General features: G+C 42.4%; 1 protein-coding gene across 1 annotated transcript in view; it reads left to right on the forward strand.

Annotated features, from left to right (window-relative positions):
* Tarbp1 (TAR (HIV-1) RNA binding protein 1) overlaps nucleotides 1–23,167 on the forward strand; it is a 62,913-nt gene extending 39,746 nt beyond the window's left edge. Inside the window, exons 20-33 of the mRNA XM_010622011.1 lie at nucleotides 1,234–1,415; nucleotides 1,598–1,669; nucleotides 3,550–3,670; nucleotides 6,957–7,067; nucleotides 8,956–9,105; nucleotides 11,359–11,445; nucleotides 14,009–14,205; nucleotides 16,148–16,229; nucleotides 18,049–18,220; nucleotides 19,255–19,332; nucleotides 21,514–21,705; nucleotides 21,866–21,990; nucleotides 22,381–22,517; nucleotides 22,829–23,167. Of these exons, the coding sequence (XP_010620313.1) occupies nucleotides 1,234–1,415; nucleotides 1,598–1,669; nucleotides 3,550–3,670; nucleotides 6,957–7,067; nucleotides 8,956–9,105; nucleotides 11,359–11,445; nucleotides 14,009–14,205; nucleotides 16,148–16,229; nucleotides 18,049–18,220; nucleotides 19,255–19,332; nucleotides 21,514–21,705; nucleotides 21,866–21,990; nucleotides 22,381–22,517; nucleotides 22,829–22,994 (1,872 nt within the window). The 3' untranslated portion in view covers nucleotides 22,995–23,167. The remainder of the gene's footprint in view (nucleotides 1–1,233; nucleotides 1,416–1,597; nucleotides 1,670–3,549; nucleotides 3,671–6,956; nucleotides 7,068–8,955; nucleotides 9,106–11,358; nucleotides 11,446–14,008; nucleotides 14,206–16,147; nucleotides 16,230–18,048; nucleotides 18,221–19,254; nucleotides 19,333–21,513; nucleotides 21,706–21,865; nucleotides 21,991–22,380; nucleotides 22,518–22,828) is intronic.

Here is a 23,167-nt window from a genome sequence, read left to right on the forward strand (position 1 = left end):
ATATAAATTGAATTTTGGGAAACTTTAACGGTGCTGCCAACTTTGGAAAAAGTCATCCCAATTTACTGTGTTGAGTTGGCATTGTACAGAAATGGATAACCATATTGGTCTAGAAATGTTAATTTATTTTTATTTTTTTTTCCATGTGTACAGGGGTAACACATCGTACTAAATATGTAAGGTCATATCTACGTGGGTTTGATTACAGAAACTAATAAAGTATTCTCTAAATAATGAAAAAAAGAATAAGATAAGACTATAAGAGCGAGAAGCAATTTAAATATGTTCAGGGGCCATTTTCATCTCCAGAATTAAGGATTATTTGTATGTTACATCATTGCCTTTTCTCTTTTACTTTCCTTTTTAGTTTTATTTTAGGATTCCCTATTTTTAATATTTATGCAGAGATTTCTTTAACTGAAATACCGAATAGTTTCTCTGGTGTGAAAAACTATAATAGTACACAGGATCCTAATGAGATAATTAATAATGTGAAATAGGAAGTAAAGGGCTAAAGGTGTAGGGAAAGTGGGAAGGGTGGGGGAAAGGTAATAAGGGAGAGGAAAAAAATAGGAGAAACTGAAAAAATGGAAATAAAGTGTTTGTAAATGGGGAGGGGAGAAGGGGGTGAAGGGAGGGCAGGGACAAGGGGAAAAATGAGAATCAAGACCTATTATGTAAAGGTACAGAATCCCAATGATGAATGTAATTGTATTGTATACCTAGATAGTACCAATAACCTCAATAAAAAGAAAAAAAAAAAGAATGAGAAACTAGAGGCATTTATAGCTAAATGGATGCATATTGAGGCCATACTCTTAAGTGAAATAAATAGGACACACTTGAGTAAATGCCTAGTAGTTTCTCTGGTGTGAAAAACTAAAAGTGTAAATAAGGTTCAAATGGTATAATTGATAGTGTAAAATAGGAAGAAAATGGCTAAAGGGGAAATGGGAAGGGAAGAGGAAAGGAAATAAGGGAAAAGAAAAAACGTGAAAAGGAAAAATGGAAACAAAGTCTTTGTAACTAGGGAAGGGTGAAGTGGGTGAAGGGAGGGCAGGGATATGAGGAAAAAGTAAGAACCAAGATGTATCATGCAAAGGTACAAGATCCCAATGGTAAATGTAACTGTATTGTTTGTTTTAAATGTATCAGTAAACTTAATGGGGAAAAAAACAAAAACAAAAAACTAAATTGTTCAAAGGATAAACTGACCATTGCATTTCATTCCAGATTATGTACAAGATGATTGAAATGTCTGCCATAAAAACTGGAGTCTTCAATACACTGATCAATTACTGCTGCCAATCTTGGGTAGTATCTGACTCCAAGGGATCTTTATCCACTGCCAAAAATTATAGCGAACTCGTCCTGGAAGCTTGTATATTTGGAACTGTGTTTAGACGTGATCAGAGGTAAAATGCCATTTTTTTCAAGTTGTCATAACTTAGATTAAATAGACATTAGAGTAAATACACATGGAATTATGTCTTTGCTTTGAGGCTTTAAACAGAAGACTGTAAAGTATGAGTTAGTTGAGGACTTTCATTTTTCTTCTTCATCTAATCCTGTTCTTTTTCAAATTTTTTATGGAAAGACTTATTCAGGATGTACAAACCTTCGTAGAAAATCTTGGACAGGACTGTGCTGCAAATGTTGTTATGGAAAAGTAAGTGTGGTAGGTTTATTATATCTTGACAAATGAGATATTTCACATTTAATATTATACAGCAAATATTCTGTTTTTGTCAAATTTAATAAATACTAGTGACACTGTAAACTATTTTAAGATATTGACCAGTCCCTCAGAAGTACATTAGAAATCATTTTCCTTGAGCTGGACTGTAGCTCAGTGGTTGAGCACTTGCCTAGCACGTGCAAGGCCCTAGGTTCCATCCCATGCACCTTACTTTTCCCCCCAAAATCATATAATTGCTGATATATTTTGTTCACATCTTTCAGTATTTACTAAAATTTAGTGAGTATCAGTAAACATGGTCTTGTGTAAATAAGCAAAGTCTTGTATAAATAAGGAAATTCCTTTGGAGGGCATAAAACTCACATCCTCCTCTCGGGAGCTGTTCATCAGTACACATGCTTTATTCTTCAGTTTTATAAAATCAGTCATACAATTCATAACCAAATGAGTCAGTAGGTTATGCACAAAAATAGAATCACTGTGGAAATGGGTCCTTTTTAAAAAAATTTAAACCTCTTACTGAAGTATGATTGACATGTCAGGTTGTATATGAACCACTTGGTGAGTCTGGGGATAGACTGAAGGGTTTGATTTCTAGGATTTTTTGGAGTTTGTGAGATACCTTTTTTTTTTTTTCAAGTTTTACTTTTTCACCCATAGCTTCAAAACTGTATTTATAAACATGATTGAAAGTGTTGTATTCTCTGTGATTCAAGTTTAGAACAAATAATTATTTTATACAGTGATCACAAAAGTTTTATTATTCTGAGAGTGCTAAATATATTTTAAATCATCTGCCAGTCTTTATTAAGTACATGTATTTTTTTTATTATTGGTGTTAATTTTTTGTTTTTCTATCTGGTTTAGTGTAGCAATAAAAGAAATTTTCTAGTGAACGATTGTGAAATACTTTGATTTCTACTACACAAACACTTTGTTGTTAAAGTGACATTTATTCACATTACAGCAGTTAAGATGAAATGTGGAAATAATTGATAATTTTACTTAATTTATCTTCTACATTTGACTGCTGGAAATGCTGGGCTGTTCAGAGCACACAGTGCTTTCAGAGTTCACCCCCACTTAGAGGAAGTGCATTTGTAGATGCAGTAAAGACAAGCTGTTGGCTAGTTAGTGTCATAAGCAAGGGTCTGTTTTCTCTACACAGATATCAATGACCAGGACCAGTAGTGTATGTGTTGTTTTTCTAGAAATCTGTGTGAATTTGTGCTCACTCATACTTTCTGAACTCTGAACTCACTCTCCTTTTAATGTATTCATTTGTTTCCTTCTGTTATTCTGAATTAAAAAGTATTGACATACTAGTCAGCTTTCCTATCACTGAGACACCATACAAGACACCCACAGCTTAAAGGAGGGGAGAGGTTTAATTTAGCTCATCTTTTTTCTTTTTTGTTTTGATATCAGGGATCGAACTTGGGACTTTGTGCTTGTGAGGCAGGCGGTGACACCACTGAGCTAAATCCCCAGCCCTAATTTGGCTCATATTTTAAGGGAGTCCAGTCCACAGTCAGCTGGCTCCAAAGCAAAAACATGATAGAGGAAGGGAACAGTGCAAGAACCAGACATAGACCAGGGTTGCTCCTCCATGATCTACACTTACAACCTGGGAGTGTGCTCTGCAGTCCCCTGGGTGGATCCCAACCCAACTGAGGCTACATGATCAGGCTTGACCATCAGTCATTAAGTGTGGACCTACTTAATCTTAAATAACTGGGTGGTGGGCAGATTGGTATTTGTTAACAGTATTTTTAAAATTAATATTTAATGTATTTTTCAATTTTCAAAATATATGAATGTATAAAACAAGTTCATTTTATGTTTTTTAGTACTAAAAGAGAAGACTATTATGTGAGAATCTGTGCTGTCAAATTCTTGTGTTTATTAGATGGCTCAAACACATCCCACAAGTTGTTTATAGAAGATATTGCAATGAAGCTACTGGATAAAGTAAATATGTTTTATTTTACTTTAATTATCTTTATTTTTAATAGATCAAAACCAATCATTTGTTTTTCATGGTGCTAGAACATGTATTTCTAAATATTTTTTAGGAAGAGAAAACATGAAGTCTGTGTTTTGGGTTTTTTTTTTTTGGTACGAGGATTGAAGTCAGTACCAAAGCTAAATCTTTGGCCCTGGGTTCTGTATGTTTAGTAAGTATTGATTAGTAACTGTCTGGCTTGGTTCCTGGTGCCCTCTGAGCCTCAGCCTGTGTATTTCCCAGCACCAGCCCAAACCTGCTGTGCTTACGTGCTGCATGCATAGGAACAGAACAAGCAGATCAACATTTGGGGAGCATCAGAATGTGAAGATTTTACTGCTATGACTTCAGGGTCCATATCATATCTTAAATCTGGTTTAGAATGATTATCTGAGATAGATGAAAATTTCTTACTTAAAAGAAAACAGTCATTTTTGAAGGCTGATAAATCATTTATAAATGAACAGAGTTTCTGAAAAATGGGTTTAATAAATCTGGGAGGTTTGTGACGCCACATGCAAAGCCCTGTTCTGTTTTCACTCTTCAAGTGGCACATAGAATTTGAAGCACAGATGGAAGAGTCCTTTCTCTGCTCTGACCTCTGAGACACTTCAGGGACCTGCATTAAAATAGGAATGGTTACCATACTATTGTTTTCTGAAAGTAGCAGATCAGCTTTGTTACATGAAACCCACAAAGTACTTTTCGCTCCTTTGTCTTTCCTTGGTGGGATTTGGGGCCATGACCCAGAGGAAAGTACACATGCGCACACACATGCACACACACACATGCACGCACCTTTGAGCGCTTATGACATTAAGAATTGAATTCAGAGGGCTGGGGATGTAGCTCTGGCGCTGTGCCTGCCCATCAAGTGCAAGGTCCCGAGTTTGATCCCCAAAAACAAAAAAAAAAAAAAAAGAAATGAATTCAGTGCCTTCACAGTGAGTTACACCCAGCCCTTTTTTTATATTGAAGTAGGACAGGGTCTTACTAAGTTGGCCAGGCTGGCCTGAACTTGCACCTCTCTCGCCTCAGTCTCCCAGAGTGCTAGGATTATAGGTATGTGCCACCATGCCTGGCACGAAGCTGTTTATTGGTGCCTCCAGGATAAGAGGAAATTAAAAGTAGGGGAGTGGATATTCTATTGGAATGGAAAATTCATGTGATGGTGTTCAGTTGGCTGTTGCAATAAGGATCAGGGAGGGCCTCTCTACAAGTTAGTGTTTGGCTGATGAATTGTCAGAAGGTAGAAGGATACCAGGCAGTATGGTGTGCAGAGCCAAGTGAGGAAAGTGCTGTATGTAGGAAAAGGAGTCGCCAGTGTCTCCTACCGTTGGTTACTGACAAAGGAGATTTTGAAGAATCGGAACTAAAGCAGAAACGATTGAGCTTGAGCAAGTGGAGACAGTGCATACAGCACTCTTAGGAGTTGGCAGTGAAAAGGAAGTAGGTGGTGGGGCGGCTCCCGAAGGGGGACCCGGTAAGGAAGATGCACAGTAATTAGTGCATGTTAGTGTGCTGAAGGAACCCACCCAGTAGGCAGGGAGAATCATACTTAAGGGGAGACCAACATCACACAGGCAGTGGCCCCTAGCAGCCACCTCACACCCACAGGGGTGGCTACAGAGAACAGCTGAGGACAGTGAGTGTTGGGGAGGAGAGAGATATCTTGGGCCTCTCCTTTGTGCCTGGTAGATTATAAAATGGTGCTGTCACTTTAGAAAACAGTTGTAGGAAAAAGCAAATGACTGTCTAGGGCAGCAACTTTCAGAGTCTTCTGTGGACAACAGTGCCAGCAGAAGCCTGTTAGGATTGCAGATCTCTAGGCTGGCCCCCGCCTGAGGGATCTGAACCTGGGGAGTGCAGTTGGCTTTTACAAGCCCATACTATGACTAAAGCCCAAAGGATCAGTGAGTCTCAGACCCCTGGGTGACTCAGAAGCAGGGAGTTTTTAAATGGCTTTGAGAGAGGAGTGAAAAGACTGGATTGTGCTCCTGAGGAAAGGGTGGGGATTATTCTACTGGGGCAGCTTGGATCTGGAGGCTCAGGAAACTGGGACATGGTTGACAGACTAACGGAGAAAGTAAATGTCTTTCTGGATATTGAGTCCAGTGAATAGATCAGGGACAGGAGGGAAGACTTTGAGTTGACAGGGAATCTTAGCACTTCATTGTGAGGACTGGCACTGTAACTCTTGAAGCCCATGGGCAGGCTTCTGAGAGGTTTGTTGAGGAACAGGTGCTTCTTTTAAATGCAGGAGGATCCACCCTCATGGTGTAATGTTCAGTGTTCAGTTGCACTGAGCCTGAGCAACACTTGAAATCTAAAAATGCCTGTTAGAAGACAACTTCCCCAAAGAAATAACAGTGATAGAAGAGGTTGTGAGATTCTGGTCATTTTTTAATGTCTTAAGTTTGTATTCATTTGACTGATCTTGTGGTGTTTAATACACTCACAGATGTGTAAGTTGTGGTTACTAGAGGAGGATGATCCCCACTGACAGAAATGGCTTTGGAGGTGATGGATGACTTTTCCACCCTGAAAGCATTTGAAAGTGTAAACACTCTTCAGTGCAGTTTGAATCAGCAGCTAAAGTACCAAGACTTATGACAGAAGTTAACTTTGAGGGCGTAGGTTGTGGCTCAGTGGTAAGGTCCTAGGTTCCATCTCCAGCACTACAAAACAAAAACCTCATGGCTGCCTGAGTTTAGGTGGCACAGACCATTGAAATCTCTCAGAGCACTGTGCTGATGTTGAAAGGCTTCGTGCTGCCATCGTGTGTCTAAAAATGGCATTGCACTGACATTTCCTGTGGTAATTTAGTGGTTTTTGTAGCAAAGATAATCCAATGGGAACAGGACAAAAGGTCCTAAAATGAGCTATATGGGTACCACTATGTTGGTGCATTATAATATCTTGTAGCTCTCAGTCTCTGTCTCCTCTCCCTGTGATCCATTTCTCCCAGTTTTATGGTTTCTTAATTTAACACGAAATTTAAACAAAAGCAACTAAATGTATTGATATGAACGAAGATTTTTTTTTTTTCGGTACTGGGGATTGAACTTGGGTTCTTGCATTTGCAAGGCAGGCCACCGAACCGCTGAGCTAAATCCCCAGCCCTGTGAAAGAAGATTTTTTAAAGTATCACTGCTTATGTACTACCTGCTTTTGGAGAAACAAAAGGTTACTGTACCCATTTTAAGTCTTTTAACTGTGAAATTGTTGCTGGTTTTGTTTCTGCCCCACCAGGATGAGTTGGTGTCCAAGAGTAGAACTCGCTACTATGAGAATTCTCTCCAGCATCGCGTGAAGAACCGGATATGGCAGACTCTGCTTGTACTTTTTCCCAGTTTTGATCAGGTATAACATTTATTACAATTCTACCTTATAAGCCTTAATGTTCCACCTGCATAAACTATTTTGTAGAAACTGTCATGTGCTTTTTTAAAATTGAGAAGGTAATGTTTAAAATTTATGCCTCAGTATATAAAAAGGAAACTATTGAGAAATATTTTAATAGGATACTAAGGAAGTGAGGCGTTGTAGAAATAAATTGGAAGTTGATTTACATGGCCTCACTTTATATTTTTCCTTCAGTGTTTTAATGTAACACTGTAAATGTTTAAAGGCTTAAATGCCATTTGACTAGGAAACATAAATGCTGAACTCTTCATTTCCCATAGCACAGCTATTTTGGATTATTATGTTTTGGATTGTCTATTTTCCAGAACCCAGGAGAATTGCAGTATTTGGGTAGGATTGTTTCCATGGTGGATTTTCTTGCCCTCGTGTGTTAAGGCCACACACACCAGCTCAGCAAAGGCCTGGCTCTTCCTCTGCTGCAGAGTCCCTGTGTCCCAGTTCCCTTTTTTTTTGCCCTGGGAGGCAGAGAAAATTCAAGTGGACTCTGTCTGGTTTTCCATCCATTCTTGATCCTGTAGAAAAAATGTTCCTCATGATGAGGAAGTAACTGTGACTCATACAATTTTAAAGATGATTTTTGAAAGCAAAAGATTTTCTCAGACTTTAAAGTTTCCTACATCCTCCCCACCCTCTTTTCAATATGAGGAAATTTAAAAAATACAACAGCCTCTTTTTACTGTAGGTTTTTTTTTGGGGGGGGGTACCGGGGATTTTTTACTGTAGTTTTATGACTCCTTGGGTTCTGTGAGAGAGGACACTTGAGGGACAGTGTGTGTCCATATATTTGTGTAAATGTCTGAGGACAGCTGGAGGGGCAGGGTGCCTCTTAATATGTGAATTTTTAAAATGCTATATGTAATGCACTTCATTCCATATAAAAATTCTTTAAAAAAACATTCTGGAAGTGTTTTACAAGGTTACTGAAAGCATACTTTCTTGACTCCCATAATATCTGAGGGCAGCCATCTACACAGGGCCTAAAAGGAAAACCAAGACTAGTGTGTCTGTTGTGGAGAGCACAGCTGAGTGTCTCCAGTTGCTATATCTTACCATATCACTTAGTCTTCTGAGTAGTCTTTCAGAGACAGGCATAAATATTCCCACAAGGACACTGCAGAGAAGCGAGGTGACCCTCCAGTGAGGGACATGGCTAGGGGATGGTGGAGATGGCCCTCAAAGACAAGCCTAATGCCAGAGTTCATGCTCCTTGTTTTAAGATTTAAAATGAGCTTTTCTGCTCTTTTCCTACTCAGTACAAGTTCTGTTAAGGTAGATTTTTTTTCTTTAAAAAAAATGTATTATTTTTAATATGCTTAAACAGATTGTCGTTCACCTGCTAGTTAGATATGATCCATTAGTTGGAGAGAAGTACACTTTTGAACAGAAGGGTAGAGAAGCACACAGATGATTTTGGAGCACCAAGTCTTGGCCTGAGGTCAGCAGTGTGAGGGGCTGGAGAGATCCCAGTGTGGGAGGGTGCACAGCCTGAAGACTGTGACTTTGTCTCCCCTCTGATGTGGCCTTGAGTACCGTGGTCTCAGAGGTTGAGGTTTGTTTCTGAGTCCTGCACTTCATAAGTATGTGGCTCCCAGAAAGTTATTCAGCTTCTCTGAATCTTCTCCTCCCCCAGGAAAAGCACAGAAGATGCTGATGTCCCTCTTAGGATTAATGTCCAAGTAAATCATAGAGAACTCAGTTTCAGTTCACACATTTTAGGTGTTTGTGTGGAAAGTGTGGAACTAACTTATAAGAAACCTTTTAATAATGGGGACTTTTAGAAAACTAAAATCAATAACATCAGTGTTGTGAACTTTATTTTTCTCAGAATTTCTTGAATGGAATTATTGACAAAATTTTTCATGCTGGTTTCACCAACAATCAAGCTTCCATCAAATATTTTATCGAATGGATTATTATATTAATTCTTCATAAATTCCCTCAATTTCTTCCAAAGTTCTGGGATTGCTTTTCTTATGTAAGTAAAAGAGACTTTTAATGCTTTTCTAAGCTCTCATTTTGACTGTAGTTGTTTTTGATTGTCAGTTGCTCTGATGTATTGACATTCTAAATTGTGCTTTCATGTTCCGAATTAATTTGGGAAACAAATCTCTGGCTTGAGTGTATCATAATTTTTTTTTTTTGAGGGCTGTTCTAATTCCAACAAAACAAAAGTAGAAAGGCTTTTTGTTATTGAGCAGTAATCAAGCAAGTCTTTATTTGATCTTAGAATAAGAAGGGGAATGGGATAAAACAAAATTTATTTAAAAAAATGAAACATCTACTTTTCTCCTCCCTCTAAGGGGAATAAAAAGAATGACGCATTCCTTACTTTAAAAAAACTCATGAGTAGGGAAGTTTCAAGTAAGACTGAAGCAGAACAGTAGGGAATCCTGTCCCCATTTCCATCCTGGTATAACTTGTGCGCCTGCCCACTGTTTCTTCTGATGCCTTGAAAATAACTCGAGGAACTGACGCCAGGATTGGTGGTGGAGGCCACAATGCAGGCTGCTTGCCTTCTGTGTTCCATTTACCTTCTGTACTGAGTCACACTGGTCATCTTGGGTTTTGCTTTTTTTTCTTGTTTGTTTTTTTTTTAAAACCTCTTTCTTTGTGTCTGTGTGGGGGTGGCAGATGGAGAATCAAACCAGGGGCCTTCATTCCCCTGTCACTGTATTTTGAGAGGGAATCTCACTGAATTTCTGAGGCTGGGCTCCAACCACTTTAGGTTCCCGGGGTGCTGGGATTACAAGTGTGCACCACCACACCATCTGGTCCCCTTTTCTGCTGCTAGACTTCCCCAGCTCAGTGGTGTGCACAGCAGTGTGTGTGATTCACAGTGTTGCCTGGTCTGGCAGGTGCTGCTGCTCTGTGTGTCCTGCAGGGCTGGGACTTTGGTAGCATTTTCATTCTGCATTCTGTTGGCCAGAACTTGTCCCCTGTCGAGTGGCTGGCCCTCTCTACCTGGTGGTTAGTGGTTCCAGGACAGAGCACTCAGGAGGACATGTCCCCATGTGCAGTCACCCTGCTTTTGGTTTGGCCTGCTTGAGGGTCTCATTGGCCAGCGAAAGTCCTATAAGCAATGCTCCCAAGGTGAATGGGGCCTGATTATTTGGATTTGGACTCTTTTTTTCTACTTTTTGTTTTGTTTTGTTTTTTTGCTGTATTAGGGCTGGAACTTACAGCCTTCACCCTGAGCTCTATCTCCAGCTCTTTTAAAAATTATTATTTTTGATCTTGAGACGGGGTCTTGCTAAATTGCCTCGGCTGAGGCTGCAATTCTGATCCTCCTCCTTAATCTCCCACAGTGATCTGATTCCAGCCCTTTTAATCTTTCTGATCTTTTGCCAGTCCTTTTGCACCCAGGCCACTGCATGCTGTGTCCTCTGCTGGAAGCCAAGACTTTCTCCTCATCTGGATGGCCCTCCTCTTGTTCATATCAGGTGCTGATAGATAGCCTCCCTGAGTATTTGGATCCCCTCATTTGAGGTTTCCTATAGCACATAAATCATACTTCCCATGAGTAGAGCTTTAATCTTTGGTGTATGCTTTTCCTCCCCACGAGGTCCTTGGTTCTGTGAGAGTAGGGAATGGTCTTGTTCTGCTTCTCCCATTACCTAAGTACCCATCCCGTTGTTAGATAAAGGAACTCATCTCCCACATCTTCCTGCCTGAGGTCTCTTTCCTGTCTGGCATCGCTCAGTTTCTTATCACTAAAGTAGTAGATGACTCCAAATCAGTGTCACTGAGGAGGTTTCCAGGGTCCAGTTTATCACTCTTGTGTAGCTTTGCAAGTCTTCCATGGTACGGTTCCACTTCACTTTGGAGCCTCGGTCCTGTCGCTGTCCTGCAAAGCTGCCGCATTACCTCTTCTGCCTCTGCCTCACACTGGCCTGTGCATCTGTTGTCCCACCCTTTTCACCCGTCCCCTCCTTCTGCTCCCCTGTGCCTGCTGCTTCTCCAAGGCCATCCTGCCTGTCCTGCAGGCCTTGCCTCCTCCAAAGGAGGCATGCCCTGGGCTCTGCCACTTGCTGTGTGTATCTGTAGCTGAGTGCTGTGTCCCTTGGCATTGGGTTCCAGGGGGCCCTGCTTTCTTGCTTCTGCTCCTGTGACCCCAACAGGGAAGAAGCTGCCTCCCTCCTCTGCCCTTCCAGGGTCTGGTGTGGTGTTGTGCAGTGCATAGCTCACTGCAACCCTGGAATTAACATCTGCCTATCTAATTCTCTTTCAGAGTGATGAAAAACTTAAGACAAGCGTTTGTGCATTTTTATCAGTTTTGTCCCATTTGGGCATCATCATTCAAAATATTCCAGATAAAGTAAGTTTGAATTATTTGAAGAGTTTAAACTTGAGTTTCAAAGTTGAATTGTACATGTTTGTACCACTTTTGGGTGTTGCTGTGTGGGCCAGGCTGGCTTTGGCGATCCTCTGCCTCATCCTCCCTGGTGCTGGGATTAGAGGTGTGCGCCACCACAGCGAGCATCATCTTTATCACTCGGTCCTCACCTGTACACTGTTGCTGACTTAATAGGCACATTAATAGGTGACTGCTGTTGATGTAAATGATTTTTGATTTTATGCAAGTATTAAGATTCTTTACATGGGATTTGCCTTCTTTCCTTCCTTCCTCCCTTCCTTGACCGAATGAGGGTGATTTACAATAATGGGGGTTATTTTCTCATGGAGAGACTCTCATGGGAACCCCTTTGAGGAGAGGTTTGTAAACAAGACCCAGGAGAGGTGAGCAAGGAGGCCTGCCAGACTGGGTCAGCTGAGGGGGTCCCCCAGATGTAAGTGGTCTTACTGGAGCAAGGTGGGATCCATGGCACAGCATAAAGGAAGGGAAAGGCCCCAGGCAGGTTGTCCAACAGCCAGAAGGCCTTCTGTCATGGCCCTGGGGACAGCAGTCCTGTCACCAACAGTGCTCAGGTTCCTTCTCTTGACAGTCCTCACCTAATACGGAAACCAAGGCGATGACACCGCCCTGCAAAGCTGTGCACCCACAGAGCAGTGCACGTGAGATTGGTGTGTGTGACATTTGTGGTGCATGAGGTATGGTGTGGGGCGCAGTTACTCTGGCGCAGATGTCACGTGTGCTGTGTGACATTGTGAAAGATTCTGGTGTGTTAGTAATTTGTTATTTACCTTGCCTTTTGCCTCTCTTCCTAATTTTCATTTTGTCTTAAGAGACTTTGTCATTGTGGTTGACCTGCTTACCTGTTGGCTGCTAGGATATAACTATACGCTTAGCATGTGTCCTATGGAAATTTTGTCTCCCCTGCTACCTTTGGAATTTTTCTTGGATCTTCTGTCTAGCCAAGGCGATCTGTTTTCCTTTCTCCGTATTTCTTTAGTTTTCCCTAGTGTGCCCTTGCTCTGTGTCCCTCCCCTTCCTGCGTGTGGCTTTGAAGTACCTGTTGTAGGGATACATGATGATTACAGCTGTTTGTCACATGAGATGGCTGCATGAGGTATGACTGAGAATACAGTGAATATTTAAATTAAAAATGTAAATTTTTATTAAAGTAAAAGATGCATTGCCATCAGTTCCCCTTAGAATATTCTGCCTCACTTTGAACACACCCTGTCATTCTTGCCACTTTCTAAAGCAGCTGTGGAAGTCCTTTGTCATGTTTTTACAAGGTGGGAACAAATTCAGTGAATGCGGCTGCAGGGTGACATCCCAAGGAAAGGCAGCTTTGTAAAAAACATTCTGGTGTCCTTATTCACTGGATCTGGCACCCTGTAGCCTCTGGATCTTCCCACAGTCAGAGTGACCATGAAAGGTAAATGCTTTGAATCAGTTCATGACAGAGAGACATGGCAGCACATCTAGTCATGACAGAGGACTTCCGGAACTCTTCAGAAAGTGGCGGGAAAGATGGGATGTGTTTGAAGGGAGGGAAAGTATTTTGAGGGGATTAATGGCAATAGGTCTTTTACCGTAATAAAAATTTTAATTTAAGCATAGTATTTTTCTATTAGACCTGGTGTGTGTGTGTGTGTGTGTGTCCCACAGCATTGCAGAGCTCGCAAGACCATGACCTTAGATAAATGCCAGTGATGTGTTGAGTGAAGGATTGAAAGGATTTTTGATATTTGTGTTTTATTCTCATAGAATCTTAGGATAATTGAATTGTGTTATAACCGTGCTGACCTACCTGGTAAATGACTCTGGACGTGGTGGTGGTTAATCAAGAGAAACTAACCATGGGGCTTTGGGCTAGGTGCAGCCCATTGAGCATTTCTAGATGACCTGTGGAGGGAGGCATTTGGTGGGAGCATCACATAGCTTCCGATGTCCATTTGGTGTTTTAAAACCATAGGATTTTCAAAATGAGGTGGGGGTATTAATGCATCAGATCTTCAGGCTTTGAGGACCTGGATTCACAGGAAAAGAACACACTCAGTTTTAAGCATTTCATTTTCCTGACCTCTGACTTTTGCTGCCACTGCTCAGTGTTGTGTGGCCTAAGATCACCACAGAGAAAGACAATAGCTCGGAAGCCAGTGACAAGCAGGAAGACAGGATCCTGTGGTATCTTGCTTAGGGGCACCTCATGGGTGACCAGAAGTGGGGCTCCTGCAGCACAGTTTTAACACTTCCACCCCAGATTGGTAATTCATTTCCAGAACAAGGGCAGGAGCTATCTCAGGTCAGCATCAAAACTCTTGCCCAAGTCTGCCTGGGATGGACCCAGGGGTACATTGTAGCAGGGATGAACACAGGGGCCCAGGGAACCTGTTTTTGTTTTTGAGAAAATCAGGGATGGTGATGATTCACTGTCGGGGGAAGGAATGAGAATCAGCCAGCCAGTGATGCGAGCCATCCCCACCACACAGTGCAGCTGAGATACAGTGTTCATGTCCTCTCTCCACAGACACCGCTGCTGAAGCAGGCCCTGCTCATCGCGCTGCAGTGGTGTCTCAGCCACAACTTCAGTGTTCGGCTGTACGCTCTTGTGGCTCTCAAGAAAGTGTGGGACGTGTGCAGAGCACTAGGTGTTGAAGAGTATAATGCGTGGACTACTGTCATCGAGCACAGCCTCAGCCAAGCGGAGACCATACAGGGAGCAGGGTAAGGGCGGCTCATAAGGCCTGAAAGACAAGGAGGGTCAGGCCGGGGATTTAGCTCAGTGGTTTGGAGGCCTGCCTTGCAGGCGCAAGGACCTGAGTTCAATCGCCGGTACCCCCTCGCCAAAAAAAAAAGACAACGAGGGCCGGACCCCATCCTTGTACATTGATGAGCTGTTACACCACACTGGGCACAGACAGCTTGGGTTAGGTTGGAGCTTGCTCTTCAGTACACACCCTAGTGACCTTTCCAGATGCTGAACCCACCCGGACCTTGTATTGCTCTTTATCCTTGATCCTTTATTTTATGTGACCCCTTGCATACTGTACTGTTGGTGTGACTCTGCTTAGCAGGCATCTCCTCCCTCTGCTGCTTTTAGACGCCCACAAGTCAGCAGGAACCGACCTCAGAATGCTCTGCTCCTTGGCTGCCCCACTTCTAGCCCCAGGCGTCCTGTTCAGTGCAAGGCAAACTCTTCATTCCCCAGACTCCTTCCCCATGACATGCAGTGCCCAGCAGGAAGGTGCTGCTGAAGCTGGTGCACATGGCCCAGGGTTCTGTAGAGTCTCTTGGTGACTGGACATGAATCTGTTCTTGGTCCCACTCATGTTGTCTCTTGCAGATCACAGCGTCCTAAGCTTCTCTTGGGATCTGAGCTTGTTTCCTTGTCTCCAAAGTATTGCTTTGTTTTGCACCTTTTTATTATTTTTGATTATCACCATCCTGGAGTGCTGGACTTTTGTGAATTTGAGACCCAGGCAGCATCAATCCATGTGAAAGGTTTTTCTTGAGGTGCTCAGAGAAGTACCACTAGTTTATACACACAAACAGAAAAGGTCAGAAGAGGCATATTAGGCCAGTGAAACACTTGGGGTTTTGCTGTGACTACCCAGTGAGTACTTGGTACAGCAAGTTTTGAGTAGGAGTTTGCCTTTACCACAAAGTCAGGTACAACTCTCAGCTCCTTTGTTCTTATCTTCCCCTGCCCATTCTACCCACTTTGGTACTTGGGATTGAGGCCAAGGCCTTCACACTGAGCTGCATTCGCAGCTTTTCTTGGAAACAAGGTCTTGCCAAGTTGTCCAGGCTGAGCTTGATCTTGCAGTCCTCTTGCATCAGCCTTCCTAAGCATGGGATCACAGGCACGTTAGCTTTCTTCCCTGACTCTTGACATGTGGGTGAACAGGAGGCATTTGGATGATTGGGGTGGGGCAGAGCTCAGGAGAAAGTAGATTCACCAGACATCAGGACTGAAAACTGCTCTTTGAGACAGCACAGGGGAAGGGGGTAGAGGAGACAGGTGGGCTGGAGGTTGGGTTAGTATAGATGATGGATGATGGGCAGAGTGCAAAGGTGCATGTGCTCAAGTGCACAAATGTATGCACTTGTGTGTGTGTGCGTGTGCGTGTGTGTGTGTGTGGATCTTGCCTGGGATCTCTATAACTTCCCAGGAATAACCTGGCAGCTAGAATTACTGATCTTTGTAAAAGACCTTCAGTGTGTCATTTCCTCCAGGTATACATGTATTTACCAGATATTTGGTACATGTGTAGCTGAGTTTGTTTACATACATAGATTTAGACATTGATATTTTTCAGGATCACCTTGGCATTAACATGTAATGATTCAAACTCAAACTACAAAAGTTCCTAATTATATAAATGTTTTGGGCTGGGTACGTAGCTCAGTATTAGAGCACTTACGTAATATGCCCAAGGCTCTGGGTCTGAGCCTCAGTTCTGCAGAAAAAGAGAGAAATTTTTGCAGAAAAGAGCTTTCATAGTATGTTGATCTTAGAGATATGTGTACATAAGTCTAGAATTAAATCTACACAGATCTGCATTCCCTTTGAATTGTGCCAAACCTCCTTAAGATTTTTGATTTCCCGGTTACCAGAGTTATTTAATGTCTTATCTATGCCTGTTGCCGTATTCTTCATCCTTAGGAATGCCAGGAAGAACTGGCAACGCATCCAAGAGCATTTCTTTTTTGCAACATTTCATCCACTGGAGGATTACTGTCTGGAGGTGAGCATGCCTGACCCCTTTACAACCTCTAGTGTGCCCATAATCCTGGCGCTGCCTTTCCCCCACAGCAGTGAGTGGTTAGGATCTCATTGCTTCTTTCTCTTTGCTTATAAACATCACCTTAACACTGTAAAGTTCTGAGTTTAACTTTGTTAACTTTATGCAGATGACTTGCTTGTCACTCCTAAGTGGTGAAATTGGCTTGTCACTTTGACTTTCTATTTCTCAGGCAGTGTCTGGCTTGTAAACCCTGGAAGGGAATATTTAACTCTAAACAGAAATCAGAACAGATTTCTAAAAGGAGATGAGGGAGAACATTTGTGCAGGTGAGATTTTACTGTACTGAAGCCAACTGTTAATGAAGGAGCACAAACATCTACTCTTCTGTTAATGGCATTTTTAGGTTCTGGGTAATAAAAGTGATATACCACTTGTGGATTTTAACTAAAAAACTATTAAAACACTTATTATAGTTAATATGAATTAATTCAATATGTAAACACTAAAATTTCCATAAACCAAACTTTGTCCCTTTCTCAACTTTTAATGTGCCACTATTGAATTTAAATCATTTGACCTAAGACTATTTTCTTTAAAGATTTGTAGCTTTGGCTACTGTGTATAGTGTTTTTTAATTCATAAACTGGCCATTAAAAATATTTCTATATAATGAAATAAACATCATGGAATACTAACTGTTTTTCTGCTGCTTTGTTGCCAATATGATTTTTATTAGAATAAAATAATTAGTGTTTTTCACATGCCCTGCTCGTGGGTCTCAGCTCCCAGAGAGTGCTGTCTGTGCACCTTTCCTGTGAGACCCTCCAGTAAATCTGTCGTGGTCATTAGCCTCTCCCGTGCCATTTCCCAGCAGCATTAGGTCCTTGGCCTTCCTCTTTACCTCACCCCTGCTTCCTCCTGCATCTTCTGCGTATTTTCTGTTAATGATACAAGTCAGAACTGTATGGGTAAAGTAATGAATGGGAGTTAATGGTTCCCAAGAACTTAATGTCTGGGGCTATACTGAGGACCCATGTGATAAGCAGTCAGTTGTGGACATTATGCTTGTTTAAATTTGCACAAGCAATGGCTACTCCAGAGGGAACCACGTTATTCTAAAACTTGCATAAAGACATATTGTGAATTTATTGTTTCATTCTTAAATTCCCTTTTGCTTGGGCTTCTGCCTCTTTCGCATCTTCTGGCTGATCATCCTCTGGTTCTCGATGCTGTAGCAGGTAAGAACAGAAGAGGAGGTTTGCAAAGGTCATGATTGCTCACGGTATGTTGCCTGTGAAGCCATTCATGGAGCACTGTCACGTGCTATTGTAATCCGATGTCACCCCCCCTTTAGAGGAGGGTTTGAAGCCTCAAAAGACTGCGTGGCTTGCCTGTGTCATGCAGTGAATTTCATAGTCCAGCCAGGATCAGACCCTACATGTGTCTAATGGCAGTGAGAGTAAAAGATGTGGCATCAGGGAGCTTGAACTTTTATCACTTCTGGAGGAATCTGGTTATGAGTAAACTGCCTTTCCCTAAATGTTGTCCCTTACTGGTAATGATTGATATCAAAAGACCACAGTGGTTTATCATATAAAGTGCCAGAGTAGATCTGCCTGTTTGCAGGGATTCCCTAATTGAATTCCTAACTTCTTAGAGAAGATAAGCATGTATACACAACTGCTACAGGATATAGGTGAGAGTATGTAATTGATCAGATATGGAATATATCAGTAGTAATAAATTACACAATTGACATGTTATATACTCCCCCCACCCCGCCAAGGAAAAACCACAAATTTTACAATTCTCTTTTCAGACCATATTTTACACCCTTCCACGGCTTTCAGGTGTCATTGAAGAGGAGTGGATCGCTGTTGGTAAATTCACTGGCTTCGCAGACATCCCTTCCAACACAGGATCCCAGTGGTACTTCTCTCGGACTCCACTGAGTGAGCTCAGTCCAGGGGACTGGTCTCAGCAGGACGTAGGTAAAAAGAAGCTCCACTTTATTTTCTCTCTGGTCGACTTGGTGACAAGATGCTTACTGATTTCAGAACTAGAAACAGATAGAACATGACTTAGAACAGATAGTCAGTAATGTCACTCTTTCACTACGTGGGCTCTGTGTGACTTTCCACTTAGAAAACAGACCATAAAAGGTGTGATATAGCTTTGACCATGACTTTAAGTTGAAAGTTAGCTTTTCAATAAAAAGCTAGACAGTTTGATCTGTTTTATACAAAGCTAATGATTTCTTTTTCTTTTACATTGTGTTAATATTATTTGCTTTTTTGTATATTTCCTATAAAAATACAAATTTTTTTTCCTCATTGAGTTTATTGGTACATTTTAGGTATGCAGTACAGTTACATTCATCATTGGGATCCTGTACCTTCACATGGCAGGTCTTGGTTCTCATTTTTCCCCTTGTCCCTGCCCTCCCTTCACCCCCTCTTCTCCTCCCCATTTACAAACACTTTATTTCCATTTTTTCATGTTCTCATATTTTTTCTTTTCCCTCATTACCTTTCCCCTACCCTTCCCACTTTCCCTACACCTTTAGCCCTTTTCTTCCTATTTCACATTGTCCATTATCTCATTAGGATCTTGTGTACTATTATAGTTTTTCACACCAGAGAAACTATTCGGTATTTACATGTGTGACTTACTTAAAAATACAAATTGTTTAAAGGGCTGAACTCTGAAATGTCTTTTGCCAGCCCTTTCAGGAATGGGGCCGAGCTCTTTCTGGTTCTGTTTGGTTGTCATTTCTCCATCTGTTCCTCCTGCCCTGTTGCGTTTTCCTCCCTTACAAATGAAGGAGCTGAGTCCTTCCCTCGGTGTCCTCCAGGACCCACTTTGTCCTCCTGTTGCTCCCTCCAACTCCTCCTTTTGTAGCAGTTGTCCTAAAGACCCAGGCCCAGGTGCTCCCCCGTTGGCAAGGTCTCAGGTAACCTTGGTGGCTGTGTGGTTGCAGCCTCCATTCGTGTCAGTCCCCCCTCGCCCCTGTGTCTTCCTGCAGCTCTCCTAATCCGTGACCATCATTCAGACTTCTTCAGAAAGTCAGCAGTGCCCTTCTGGGGTCCTTGTCAGATTCCAGGTGGGTGCTGTTCCTTCCCCCTGCTCTTCCTCCTGACTCAGGCTCTTCTCACTCCCCTGAGTTCTCCCCCTTTTGTCCCTCGTATTGGTGGGCTCTAAACTTCTGATGTTTGTAGGGATCCCTTGAAAAACTTGTTAAAAATTCAGATTTCACACACACGCACGCACGCACACATACACGCACTCCTCAGTTTTAATTTAGTTATCTCTGAAGGAGAATTCTGGAAATGTATAGTTTATCCAGCACTCTGGATGGTTCACTAATGCACACTGAGACATTGCCTTGAATTTATTGATTCAACAAAGATTGGTTGGTACCTCCTTTGTGCTGGGCATGAGACCAAGTCCCCACCCCTCACCCTTTTGTTCTTACATCAGTGTCAGCCATAAAGAAATAGAATACAATGTCAAGCAGTAAAAGTGCTATGAAAAATAATAAAGCAGGGTAAGTAGAGCAGAAAGATCTTTGTTAGGAGCCAACATCGAGCAGAGACCTCGATGAATTGAGAGCAAGGCAGGCAAAATCTGCAGAGGAACTTTCCCAGGGTGCAAGACAGTGGCAGGAGGCCCTTCCTTGCTCAGTGTGGCCAGAGAGAGACTGAGGAGAGGGAAGAGGGGTGACAGACACAGACAGTATTGAGTCCCCCACACAGCAGGGGCAGGGAAAGCAGGGGTTGTCTGGCTGGTGAACAGGCTGACCGGTCTTCATTTTGTTGTAGTGGTTTTGGTAGTGAGAGACGAGCTGCAGGAAGTTTCCTGAGGCTCACACACAGGTTTCCCAGAACACTGTCGCCTTTACCACTGCCTGCCCTTCCACAGTTCTCCTAAGCACTGTCGCCGATTTCCCTGCTTGGACCCCACCTGTGTAACTGTGGTAGGCTTCCAAATCCTTCTCTCTCACCCAGCCTCTTGCCTAAGCCAACTGGGCTTCTGCAACTGGATGTTCCATAAGCTATTTGCAGTCAACACAGCCAAACCTGCTTCCTCTCTGTCTCCTTTGTTGTTGGTGTCACCTGTCATCACAATGGGCATTCTTCCCTGACATATATACACCATACCTAGCCTTAGTGATCCAGCTTCTCCTCCTACTCCCACTGTCTGCCCTGGTTGTATAGTCATAGTTCAGACTCTTGACCTGGGCGAGAGCAGAAACTAGTGTATCCTCTGCCTTGGGTCAAAGAGGGATTTCTCTAAAGCAGCCTCAGTGCTGCCATCCCCCTTCTCGGAAGGCTCTGTGGCCCCTCTCAGTAGGTAGAACCTGTATCTTTATGCACAGAGACCTGGTGTGAGCTGGGTTGTTCCATCTGTTCCATCACAGGCTGAGCGCTACTCCTGAGACTTGCTGCTGCCCAAGTCATTTTTCTCCCACCCCATGCTTGAGCCCGTGCTGTGTCTGCTGTCCCCTCTGAGAACTCTGACCTCCTTCCCTCCCTGGTGGGTCATATCTTCGCTCCTCCCTCCTTTAGACGTTTGTCATTCTGCTCTCTGTGACACACCCTCACTCTCAGGCTGTTGTAGTTACCTGTGTGTCCTGTGTCCAGCAAACAGGGATTCTTGATGACTCGTTGATAGGCTGGAGTAGGATGGAGTTGGGAGGACCCTGCACCTTCTGGAGGACTTGGAAATAATACTCTAAGTCCTGCATCACAGACACCAGGCCTTGAAGATAGATGGCTTAAGATGGGCTGTGTGCTCATTGGTGTGGTCAGAGAGACTCCTTTACAGCACGTCCTTCATTTCAAGTACTAGTAAAATAATTTCAGATAAAGACTCTTTTTATATTGTTTTAAGTAATATATTTCCCTTAAAATTCTAATCTGATATACTGTTGTTTGTAAGATACACCATTACTTTATTTACTGCCAAGAAAAAAGTGTAGACATACTATGATACCCTTGGTTCTAAGTTGCTTTCCAATTTTGGATATGTTAATACTTGAAAAAATGTGCATCTTCTATTCTTATGAAATCTCACCATATATTGGTTAGTGCTGAATTTGAAAACTAAAAATTACTGTTTAAAATGGTAGTTGTGTTTGAATCAAAAATTCTCCATTAATGTGTAATTAAATAAATCTTATTTGAAACTCTTAAAAGTACATACAAATGTATAAATAAATATATGGAGAGAGTTGGCCCTGATACTGTTTACATGTGGAATTATTTTCTTTTTCTTTCCCAAGGTTCTAACATAGGTGAAGCAGCCAGCCAGTCAGAAGGGGCTGACGTCCAGAAAAAGATCATCCCTTGGAGACACGACGTCCCCGACGCAGACCTGGGGTTTGAGTTTCAGGATCGCGCTGCCAGACTTGGAAAGTCAGTCAGTAGGCTGATTGTGGTGGCCTCGCTCATCGATAAGCCGACCAATTTAGGAGGTAAAATCTGGGGAGCTTAAAACTTGGTGATGCTGGGTATGTCGCATTGGTCCACTGCCCTTTTCTGGCTGTCTTTCCCACTGAGGAATGTATGGGACCGGGTGAGACTGCTTGGCACCACAGTGGGGACAGTCTTGGTAAATGTAACTTCTCTGTGCAGGGCTGTGCCGGACCTGCGAGGTGTTTGGGGCCGCAGTGCTCGTCCTGGGCAGTCTGCAGTGTGTCAGTGACAAGCAGTTTCAGCACCTCAGCGTCTCTGCAGAACAGTGGCTTCCTCTGGTGGAAGTGGGTGTAAAGTAATTTATTATCAAAGCCTTTATTTGCTTTAGGCCTTCATTTATTAGGCCTTTTGCAGTAATTTATAAAAGTCTGGCCTTTAATGGTTTAATACTTAAAACTAAAATTCAGCCTTGCTTGTTCTTTTTCTTTTATTCTTAGAAATGTCAGTAAAATATGTCCTTTTACAGTTCACCATTGTTTAAGGATAATTCCTGTACATGTATATGAAGCTGAGGAATTCTTTTTGATAGCATATGATTATGTTGTTTCCCTTTTTGTAAAGCATTTTTAAACAGGTTTAGCTTAATAAATGTTTTTTTGCTAACTCTCGTTTTACTCCAAGCAGGGTGACAACTGAATGATTTAATATTCTGCTCTTTGTAAACTAATATTAAGGTGAAACCAGCTCAGCTAATTGATTATCTGCAGCTGAAGAAAACAGAAGGTTACACCATCATCGGGGTGGAGCAGACGGCCAGGAGCTCCGACCTGGCCCAGTACTGCTTTCCTGAGAAATCGCTCCTCCTGCTGGGGTGAGAAGAGCCCCCAGCCCACAGTCTGTCCTCTGAGCCCCACCTGGAAAATGTTAGCTATTTTGTAATTTACTCAGACCCCTAACATCATACACACTTTTCTTTTAGCTCACATTTGTGGAAACTTTTTTCCACCTGTCTGGGGTCCATCAGGTGAACACAGAACTGACCATTGAGTCTCTGTCACACACTTTCTTATTTCCTGGAACCATACTTGCTACATAGGTTAATCTCTGTTAGCAACATTCAGAATATCTAAGAACAAATTTATTTCAGGAAAACTAATGTCTGCCCCCTCGTCTCTTCCTCAGCAATGAGCGCGAAGGAATCCCTGCAAAGCTGATGCAGCATTTGGATGTGTGCGTGGAGATCCCCCAGCAGGGCGTCATCCGCTCACTGAACGTGCACGTGAGCGGAGCCCTGCTCATCTGGGAGTACACCAGGCAGCAGCTGCTCAGGCGGGCGGACCCGTCCTGAAGCTCGTGCCGTACCCAGCATGCGACCACTTTTAACAACTCTTCGGACAAATGAAAGGGATTCTGAAATTTACTGGGATGATTTGTATTGGTATTTTTGGGGGTGGGGGCCTTTTCATGCCAAAACTTTCTCATGTGCCTTAAAAAGATACTATATATTGTAATAAACACTTA

This window comes from Fukomys damarensis, unplaced genomic scaffold (genome assembly GCF_012274545.1).
Source record: "Fukomys damarensis isolate Sample0158 unplaced genomic scaffold, DMR_v1.0_HiC HiC_scaffold_10, whole genome shotgun sequence".
NCBI classification, from domain to species: domain Eukaryota; kingdom Metazoa; phylum Chordata; class Mammalia; order Rodentia; family Bathyergidae; genus Fukomys; species Fukomys damarensis.